General features: G+C 42.7%; 1 protein-coding gene across 3 annotated transcripts in view; it reads left to right on the forward strand.

Annotated features, from left to right (window-relative positions):
• The window catches only part of Lonp2 (lon peptidase 2, peroxisomal), a 108,315-nt gene extending 100,187 nt beyond the window's left edge, over positions 1 to 8,128 (forward strand). For 2 of the 3 annotated variants that reach the window (XM_028893970.2, XM_037206064.1), the window contains 3 exons: positions 4,511 to 4,718; positions 5,102 to 5,292; positions 7,718 to 8,128. In XM_028893970.2, coding sequence (XP_028749803.2) covers positions 4,511 to 4,718; positions 5,102 to 5,292; positions 7,718 to 7,939 — 621 coding nt within the window. In that variant the 3' untranslated portion in view covers positions 7,940 to 8,128. The remainder of the gene's footprint in view (positions 1 to 4,510; positions 4,719 to 5,101; positions 5,293 to 7,717) is intronic. The other variant, XM_028893971.1, reaches the window with a different exon arrangement.
• The last annotated feature ends 2,836 nt before the right edge of the window (positions 8,129 to 10,964 follow it).

Genomic DNA, 10,964 nt, shown 5'->3' on the forward strand with positions numbered 1-10,964 from the left:
TTTAAAAACTTTTAAAGAAATGGAGCTTAATTTTTGTTGAGAAAAGTAGTTAATCTTTCTCGCTGTTAGAGTCAGTGAGTTTGTGAGTGAAGATGGGTTCTGATCCCATGTTCTGATCCACTTTCTCTAGACTTCAGAAAAAAGCTCATTCCAGCAGTTCTCTGAGAATTTAAACTATTTAAACAAAGAGTTGATGTTGAGTTTCTGCTGTTCCAAGAGCCCTGGCAGAGAAAGAGCAGGAAGAACAGAAAGGAAAAGCTGTACACATGGCTTAGCAGTGCTCCTTGACGTCACTTTCTTTTCCTAACAGCTTCTTAGCTGTTACATGGGACTACTTTACCAGTGGAGTGGAAAGGAGGACTCCAGCAGGCGGTTTGCAAGCCCACTCTTACCCTAAGAGTCTGCTCTGACACTGTCCCTCTCCCCAGACAGGGACCTCGCCTCTCCAGGGCCCCTGCAGAAACAGGCACTTTGTGGATGCACTTGTGGCTTGCTCCACTTGCTCCACGTTCTTCCTCTGTCCGTGGTCTATCATTCCTGGGGCACATTCCCATTTATATTCCTGTAATGTTTGCCAGGGCCTTACTAGGACACCATGGCTCTTTGTGAAAGGAATGGAGGTGACCGTAAAATCTTGGCGGGTCCACAAGTCTTCCTCTAAACTAAAAGGGTCAAAAGAACTCTGCACATTTGAAGATGCCATTATTTTAGTCATGTGAGGTAAAAGCAATATCAACTTGGCCACAATGAGATATGCAAATTCTTCTTAGAAGTTGATATTTGAAGTTCTAAAACCAGTAGGGCTGAAGAAACAACTCAGCAGCAATGCCACTAAGAGACCCAGTCTAGTGTCCAATAACCTTTTCTTTAACCATGCTACATGTTTCCTTGTTCTGCATGTAGCATATCTGGCAGTATGAGTGGGAACATAACACAACTCTTCTTGAGGGCTGGGGTTAGAGTTCAGAGGTACACTGTCTGCCTAACGCGCACAGGCATTGGAGGGCAGGGATGGACCTGAGATGCTCTTACTCTACTTGGACGCATAGTGAGAATAACATTCTTTGTTTGTGTAGCCTTAACTGCACTTGGCTGTCTTGGAACTCTCTGTAGACCAAACTGGCCTCAGACTCAGAGATCCGCCTGCCTTTGCCTCCTGAGTGCTAGGATCAAAGGTGTGTGCCACCACTGCCCAGTGAGAAAAACATTCTTAAAAGGTTTTGTGTGTGTTTGCGCACAGGCACATGTCACAGTATGCATGTGGAAGTCAGGGAACATATTTTGGGAGTCGGTTCTCTCACCATATGGGTTCTTCTGTGAATCAAACTCAGGACATGAGGCTTGGCAGCAAGTACCTTTAGCAGCTGAGCCATCTCTCCAGCCCCAGAAAACAGTCTAAACCTCAAGCGTCCACCTGTCCTAGCTGATAGAACCGCTGACTCCACAAATCGGTAGTAATAATGGGTCAACAGGGTTTTGAATTGTTTTGTTGAGTCACTTCTTAAGAAACGCTGTAAAACACAGCTTGCTCTGTAGAGAGGCCAGGATTTAGGATTGCATTTAAGAGATGTTTGGGCTCCCCATGAGCTTGATTGTTGAGTTTTATGTGAGAACACAAAACCTCAGGACTCCAAATCTAAGAATCCCAGGTTCTTTCCTTGGGTAACTGTACTAACCTTGACCACAGGGATCTGCTGTTTGATCATAATTTCATTCTCCTGTTTGTGTATGGCATGCAGGCTTTCACTGCTCTCCACCTCAGGTCAGTCTCCACTTACTATGAGTCTTGACACTTTCAGCCTGGCCACACCCACTCTTCCAGTTAACAATCTCCCAGTCTCCTGCCCAGAATACCATGATTCTCAAGCAGACAATGTTAGGAAAGTAGCATGTATGTAAGCATGCGCACATATGCAGGCATGCCAGTCCACTTGCATGCCATGATATACATGTGGAAGTCAGAGGATAACTGCCTTCCCACCTTGTTTTTCAGGCAGGGTGTTGCTGAAGTTTTCCTGGTCCTGCCTGGCCCACAGTCAGGACAAATCTCTCTCACCCGCCAGTCCTGCAGTCAAGTAAACACACAGAGTCACTTATATTATTTATTTATAAACTGTATGGCTAAGGCAGGCTTCTTGGTATCTAATCTTTATATCTTAAATTAACCCATTTTTTTTTTTTTTTTTTTTTTTTTTTTTTTTGGTTTTTCGAGACAGGGTTTCTCTGTGTAGCTTTACGCCTTTCCTGGGACTCACTTGGTAGCCCAGGCTGGCCTCGAACTCACAGAGATCCGCCTGCCTCTGCCTCCCGAGTGCTGGGATTAAAGGCGTGCGCCACCACCACCTGGCCAAAATTAACCCATTTTTATAAATCTATACCTTGCCATGTGGCTTGTGGTTTACCAGTATCTTACATGGTAGCAGCTGGCAGTGTCTCCTCACTCATCCTTCTTCTACCTCGCATTCTCCTCTCTCTTGTCCTGCCTACACTATGGCAGGGTCCTTCTTGGTTTTGACACCACATATATCAGGCTAACTAGTGCTGTGGATATCTGTATGCTGTGAATGTGTTGTTCTGATTGGTTAATAAATAAAGTGCTGATTGGCCAGTAGCCAGGCAGGAAGTATAGGCGGGACAAAGAGAGGAGAATGCTGGGAAGTGGAAAGCTGTCAGTAGACACTGCCAGTTGCCACCATGAGAAGATGTAAAGTACTGGTAAGCCACAAGCCACATGGCAACTAATGGGTTAAGATATAAGAACTAGATAACAAGAAGCCTGCCACGGCCTTACAGTTTATAAGTAATGTAAGTCTCTGTGTTTTTACTTGGGTCTGAGTGGCTGTGGGCCTGGCAAGACTGGAGAAATTTCCAGCTACAAACTGGTATGCAAGTTTCAATGATTCTCCATCTCTACCTCCAATTGCCTGTAGGAATGCTGAGATTAAATGCACATTGCCATGCTCGGCTTCTTACTTGAGCCTGGAATTGAACTCAGGACATCAGACTTACAGAGCAAGCTCTTTTACCTACAGCATCATCTCCCCAGTCTAGTTTCTTTCTTTTTAAATTTTATGTGTATGGGTGTTTTGCCTGAATGTTTGTCTACGTAGCACTTGCATCCTTGGTGCCCATGGAGGCCAGAAGAGGGGATGGGATGCCCTGAAACTGGAGTTAACAGGCAGCTGGCTGTGAGCTGCCATGTGAGTCCATTAGCTGAATCTGGATCCTCTACAAGACCACTAAGTGACCTTGACTGCTGACTCATTTCTCCATCCCCTTGCCTGGTTTCTTGAAGCAACATGGTTAATAGTTTTGAGGATTCAGCTGTAAGAATGTGATGGACAGCTAATAAAATTTTAATTAATAATTGTAGCTTACTGTGTTAAAGATGACTTTGTATTCTTAAGATTATTCTTTAGGGTTAGTTCATCCAGCCCGGGAAAGAAGCCATGCAATAAAAAGAATAAGAAAATTGATTCCTGTTCTAATTTTTTAAGATTGTGAACAGTTTTATCATCTATTTGTCTTGTTCTTAAACAGCACTGGCCTATCTTTCCCATCTTTCTCATTAAATACAGCACAGAGCAGGTGCTGGTGCTAGAGGAAGTGACTGGGTGAGCGGGGCTGGTGCCCATGGATAGCTAAATCTGCTGCCTCCCTGTGAAGGGAAAGGTCAAAGTTAGCCCTTAACGTAGGCGACTACCCAGTGGCTCCCCTGATGCCAGTTTTCTCTGCCACACCTGCTAGAGAAAGACGGTGTGAGCACCCAGTCTTCTATCAGAAGCCAGCCAGTCTCTGCTGTCCCATAGTGACACAGGTACCTGACAGTGGAGAAACCTCACAGTGCATTGGTACTGGGTGACATACTGTACTTATTTCCTCTGCCTCTGGTAACACAACAGAATGGGCAGTCTGGAGACATGGGGTACAGCAAAGTTAGCACTGCTGTCTCTAACTGCTACTTTGCATTTTCATACCTGGGATGTGTCACCCTATAGTTTATCACCTAGACTCATAATCCCAGCTAAGCAGCTCTCTCTAGTTAAACTGTAGCCACGCAGCACAGGGCTGTCCCATGCCCCGAGCCTAGGATATCACTAGGGAGTGGCAGTGTTTCTGCAGTAGCAACAGAAAGCCTTCGAGAGATTCTGCTTCTCGGCTGAGTGTCAGGGAGAGGAGTGCTGCTCCCTGAGGCATGCGCACTGATAGAAGGACTGTTTCCTGAAAGTCAAGGCATATATAACTGGACCCAGCTCTGGAAGTCAGTGACTCACCCATGTTTTAGAGCTCAACTGCATCCGGCAAATACTAAATAAGAAGTGTACGTATCTCTGTGGCAGAAAACAGGGTAGTAAAAGGTATGACTCCAAATAATCTCAGGTACATAGTTCTCAGAGATTAGTGCTTAAGCTTGCCCTGGGAAGGCAGAATCTTAGAGGACAGTACAATTAAATGCTCTGGAAACAATTTCTTCATGTTGATGTAGCTAATCACTTTTTCTTCCTTCAAGGTATCTGAGCGTTTGAGTCAGCCTGGAGTGGCAATAGGATTAGCATGGACTCCCTTGGGTGGCAAAATCATGTTCGTGGAGGCAAGTAGAATGGACGGTGAAGGCCAGCTAACACTGACCGGCCAGCTCGGGGACGTCATGAAGGAGTCTGCCCATCTTGCCATTAGCTGGCTTCGAAGCAATGCAAAGAAATACCACCTGACTAATGGTACATGGCCTAGCAGCTGTGGGAACCAGCTGGAAGGAGGGCGCTGGGATCATGATCCAGGAAGCATCTTAGAGTGTGTGACAAAGGTGACCCATTCAGTCAAGTCTAGGGCTTGGCTTCTGAATACCTACGGAGACTCTAGTGATTATGTTAGAACTATCTGGTTTAGTGCCTGAACTAAAAACAAGAGCAAAGGTTTGTTTTAAATCATACATAGAGTGAATCTTTCTGTCCAGACCTCACTCTAAGTACACTATCCATTAATATTTTTTGAAGGATCCATTTACACAAAACATCCATTTTTGTGTTTGGTTTTATTCAGAGAAAAAAAAATGTGTTTAATTTTTCTACATTAAAATCCCTTTTTTTCCCCCCTTTTAAAGCTTTTGGAAGTTTTGATCTTCTTGACAACACAGACATCCATCTGCACTTCCCAGCTGGAGCTGTCACAAAAGATGGACCATCTGCTGGTGTTACCATAGTAACTTGTCTCGCCTCACTTTTCAGTGGGCGGCTGGTGCGTTCAGATGTAGCCATGACTGGGGAAATTACTCTGAGAGGGCTTGTTCTCCCAGTAAGTATAGACAACATTCATGTGCTTGTCATTTTTACTCAAATTAATATTTTTAAACTTACATGAATAGTAGTTTGCCTTATTTTTGTAAAAACTTTGGTTTAAAATAGACATTAAAAATGTAATCTGTAACTAACTTATATTTTAAACTTTGGGTCAAGTAAAAGAAAACCTGACTCCATGTTCCCTTGTCATCTAAAAAGATTTATTAGTGTGGTTGACAGAAGATAAAGGTCTGCAGTTTCTCTACTTAGCAGTTAAAGTCAGATGGTTGCTTTTAAGCTCAACCCACACTTCTTGAAGTTCATTTGAGACATTCTAGAACCTTGTAGAAATCTTAGATTACCGTAATTGGCAAGATGTATAGCAAAACTAGCAGCATAGAAATGGGAACTGAATTAAAATGAGTTCCAGGGCAGCCAGGGCTGTTACACAGAGAAACCCTGTCCCCAAAAACAAACAAAACAAAAACAAAAAACAAAAGATTGACAGATCCATAGGAAAAAAAAGAGCTAATGTGCTTTACTCTGCAAAATATGAATGAAAGTAGATTATAGAATTGCCAATTAAGAACATGAAAGGGGCCAGGCACACACCTAAAACCCCAGCAACTCAGGAAGACTGAAGCAGCATGAGCAACTTAGTGAGACCCTGCCTCAAAGTAAAAAGGAGCCAGAGATAGGCCTCAGTAGCAGAGGACTTTCTTAGCCTTGCATGTAAGACTCAGTTCAATTCCTAATATTGGAAAACCACTGAAACTATTGTACCCCAAGATTTGCATTCAACCATGCAAGTATGAAGAAAAGTGGTAGAACTTTAAAAAAAAAAATCGCTAAGGCTAAAATAAAAGGGAATCTTATAGGTGAAGTGTGGTTAAAGAATGACTAGGAAAATAATATACAGTATAATCAGTCTGACATGTCCAACATCTGACAGGAATTAGAGCAAACAGGAAGATGGACTAGAACAAATAACCAAAGAAATTAACAGAGCATGTCCTGGAGTGGAAAGACTACACCAAACAGCCAAGATGTTCTCAGGAGTTCTCAGCTCACTAACAGTGGATATAAAGTATAACAGGATTATATCAGCTCACTGAGTAACAGTGGATATACAGTGTAACAGGATTATATCAGCTCACTGAGTAACAGTGGATATACAGTGTAACAGGATTATATATGTGTCTGTGTCAATCAAGTGTGAGTGTAAAAACAGACATTTCACACTGGAAGGAAGCAGTCTGCCTCAGAATTTTCTCTGAAGAAGGCACTCCAGAAAAGTGCAGTCTGGGGCAGGGTGACAGCTGTGTAAGAAGGCCTACAGCTAGCCAGTTAGGCTGGATCCCATGTGGGGAGACCCGGGAACTTAGCCCTTTTCTGGTTCAGGGTCTTGACTGCAGGCCACAGTCACCTGGGTGACTCAACAGGAGGACCTGCTTCTGTATGATGCATAGGAGGCCCAAGTCCTCACCTTGTGGGTTTTCCCACTCTGTAGATAACTTCAAACATGATACCTTGCTACCTCTAGGGCAAGTGGTCCAAGATCTAGGCAGGAGCTTTCTTTTTATGCCTCACATAGCATCACTTCCATATGCTTCTTACAGACAGGTTACAAAGTCAGGGTCACATTGGAGAGAAAAGAAATCAGACCCCATCGTTTGTGAAGGAACCATTGTGGGCATAGCTTTCTGTTTGTTTTTAAAACACAAGTGGGGCCAGCCCTGGTGGCACATGCCTTTAATCCCAGCACTTGGGAGCAGGAAACAGTAGCAGACGGGTCTCTATGAGTAAAGGCCAGGGTAATCTACAGTGATTTTGTCACAAAACAACAAAAAAACACCAGAGCTAGTTTGGAGTGTTCTCATTTTTAGGTGGCACAAAGGTCTTCTTCGCTTTGTGGTAATGAAGGCAATGATCTCATAACACAATTGAGCTTCTTCTGTAAGACCAGTTCTGTTTGTTCATTTAACTTTTAAAACTTTATTTTATAAAAAACAAATTGTATATATTAAGATACAGGTCACATTATATAACATTTAAATCAACATAGTTATTTCCTCCATTTGTCATTTCTTTATGGCGAAAATCTCCAAAATCCTTTCTTCTAGCTAAGAATAATATAACAAAGCTAATATAATGCTGCCACGGAATCAACCGAAATACAAGGTTGTAATGACATATATATGTATTTTTTAAAGGTATCCATAGCCATCATAATTTCAGATTTTCTCTCATTAAAAATATTTAATATGGAAGTAACACAAACATTTTTAAAATAGGCTACCATTAAGCCTTTTAGTGGCATCCCAACTCATACTATTAACAAATGGAAGGTGGGCTGAATATCTAAGCCAGTGATAGTTCAGTGAAAAGGAGATCCCCTTGGCAGACAATAACCCCTGACAGCTGTCTTCTCTTACTAACAGGTGGGGGGAATTAAAGACAAGGTACTCGCAGCACATCGAGCAGGGCTGAAGCATGTCATAATTCCCAAGAGGAATGAGAAAGACCTTGAAGAAATCCCAAGCAACGTCAGACAGGATCTAAGTTTCGTCACAGCAAGCTGCCTGGATGAAGTTCTAAATGCAGCTTTTGATGGTGGCTTTACTGTCAAGACCAGACCTGGTCTCATTGACAGCAAACTTTAGGCCCCAACTTCAGTTGGAATTTCAATTATGAGGTGCCAGGAGGTCCTGGTAAGGCTGGTTTTAGGCACCAGTAAGAGTAAGCAAAATATCTCTAATTTGTGGACATAATCAAAATACCAATGGGTCTGTTCAAGTAGCTGTTGATGTTTATTACAGCAATGTTAGTTTAATAAAGAATTAAAACTTGAAGTGTGGCCTTCAGTGGGATTGGTGTCCCTGGAAAAGATACACAACAGAGGTTCTCTGTGGTCCCAGAACAAAAAAAAAATCTTGCTAGAAATGTCAAACATCAGGCCTACTACAGACCTGAATCCAACTCAGAGATGTGGAGTAGCGATCCAGGAATCCCTCTGATGTGTCTGGTGTGCTTGATAACTGGGTGAGTCAAGTGTGGCAGCACATGCCCTCAGGAGGCAGAGGCAGGTGGATCTCTTGACAATTAAAGCCAGCCTGGTCTACACACCAAGTTTCAGGACAGCCAGGACTACACAGGGAGACCCTATCTCAAAATAAATAACAGTTCACACATACTTTTACCTCTGGAGACCCATATACACTTTACTGGATCCTGTAACTAGTCACTTAGAAGGAAATCTAGCAAAGACAAAACTCTAGGCAACTGTTCTTGTTAAGAGTCTAGGATGAGGCCCACACATGACAGTACAGGTCTTAAGCTGAGGCATATGTTGGCAGTCATTACAGGAACACAAGGGTTTCGGGTGCCTGTAACTCAAAAAAACTACAGGCCCAAGCTGTATTCTGGGATGATCCCTAAACTTGGAACCATTTGTTTATGCCAAATCCCAAGTACATCAACTTTCCATGACTGTCTTCTCCTATGGCTCAGCCCAAGGCACCAAGATGAAGGCCCCTAGTTGTACTTACTAGTTTTCTGGATCTGTTTCATACATGTTCATGTGTGAAATAATAGTATTATTGCTGATTCAACAGAATGCAATGTAAACAATGCAATTTTAATTCTAGAGTCAGAATCTTACATTACAAAATGTAAGAGCTATTATAAAGATACTTTTGATACTTCCTGGATGAGAATGGGGTATGCAAGTTACCTGAAACCCTACTCAGGCCTGCTAATAAAATCTCTGGAGGAAATGCCAAACCAGGACTACTTGGGGCCCTCACAGCACTTGATGAGGTGCCAGCCTCTATAATCTTACACAAGGAGTAAAGGAACACCGAGCTCTGCCTCATACCTGCCTGAGGTGTTGACAGAACATGTTAAAGCTCCAGCTTCTCTTGGTCCTAGACATCAGCATTGACCTGCACAGGACGCTTCACAGGCCATCTTCTGTGCTGTTTGAAGTATGTATTTCTTTTTTTAGAAAGATTTGTGCCCATCTTCGTGTGCCCATCTTTGTGCGCGCGTGCATGCGTGTGTGCACGCGTGCGTGTGTGCACGCGTGTGTGTGTGTGTGCGCGCGCGTGCATATAGGCACTTAAGAGGCCCAAAGAGGGACTCAGATGTTCCCCTGCAGCTGGAGTTACCAGTGGTTGTGAGCTGCCTGGTGTGGGTTCTGGAAACTGAATTTAGGTCTTCAGCAAGAACAGTGAGCATTCTCAACTGGAAAGCTCTCTCTCCAGCCCATCTTTCCTTTTGAAAGGAGCCATTTGGGGTTTAACAGTATGGTTTTTGTTTTTCTAACACTGTTTTTGGTTTGCTAAGGAGGAGTTTTTGATCTGAGAAAATGTGCATAAAATTCACCAATATAACCACTTACAAGTATTTAATTCAGGGACCTCTGTGGCATTCAGTGTTCCCACTGTACATGATTTTTTTCAGCACAAACAACTGAACTCATCCCCCTATTGCAGACCTGGTAACCGCTCTTCCATTTTCCTTATTCTAAGGGCTTTGAAGGTTGTTTGTGTGTTTGTTTTGTTGTTTTCCTTGTCTGACATCTCACCAAGTGGTCAAGTTGATCCCTATATCATGTATCATGCTTTTTATGGCTGAACAAGCCACTGTACACATATGGCACCTTTTGTTTATCCATTCCTCTACTGTTTTGTGATAAACCCTGCTTTTCTAATTATTTTGGGATGTGTGCGCAGAAGTAGAACTTTTGTGGTGGTGCTCTGATCAGAATGCCTTCCCAAAATGCATGTGTTCCACTCTCACTAGGAAAGGGCTCAAGAGAACTAGCTAGTTACTTTGTATGGGCATACTTCTCTACCAGGTGAGCACTGAGGTGACATCTTACACGTAGGGGCATTTAGCCCCCTCACCATCCCTGACCTCCAACTTCCGCCTCCAGATCTGTGAGAAATGCTTTTGTCCTTTACTAGCCACAAACAATTGAGATAGTCTGTCCAACTTTCTGACTCTGCATGCGTATGTATGTGTGTACATGCACTAGGGACTAAATACAAAATACTAAATACTAAACAACACCTCAACCCCAACTCCTGTCCCAGCTCCAGCTTTTCTACCTTGGCCATACCATTTGGAACTCTCACATGCACATAAGTTTTCAGGTATCAAAGTCCAACAAAGCTGTAAGTACCTTGGTTATCAACTTTATAGGACAGTTTCAGTTGGTTCTGCCCATTTATCATTCCTCTGGATTTTTCTATGTACTACAAAATAAGACTCTGAAGTCCTGAGTCACATAATAATCTATATGCAAATTTAGGGGCAAATGCCTTCTGTTTTAGTTGTTCCTAAAATATTTAATAGCAGTTGGTAAATCAGTGACTATAAGTAAGATACCAGATTATAAATGATATAAAATATACATGAATCTTTAAAAAACACCAGGTCAGTGTATATACTAAAACATTATTTTCTTTCCTCTTCCCTGATAGCAATTAAAATTTGTATTCTGGACTAGAGGTATAATACAGTAGAATGCCTGCTTAGCACTGGAGAGGCTATGGCTTCAATCTCTGAAATACAAACCAACTTGTGGCCATACCACATACCCTCTTCATAAAAGTGGGGACACAAGGGTCTCATTGACAGCACCAACTCCCAAGTCAGAGGCAGTCACCGAGTACATCGATT

The sequence above is a fragment of the Peromyscus leucopus genome, chromosome 5 (genome assembly GCF_004664715.2).
Source record: "Peromyscus leucopus breed LL Stock chromosome 5, UCI_PerLeu_2.1, whole genome shotgun sequence".
Lineage (NCBI taxonomy): Eukaryota > Metazoa > Chordata > Mammalia > Rodentia > Cricetidae > Peromyscus > Peromyscus leucopus.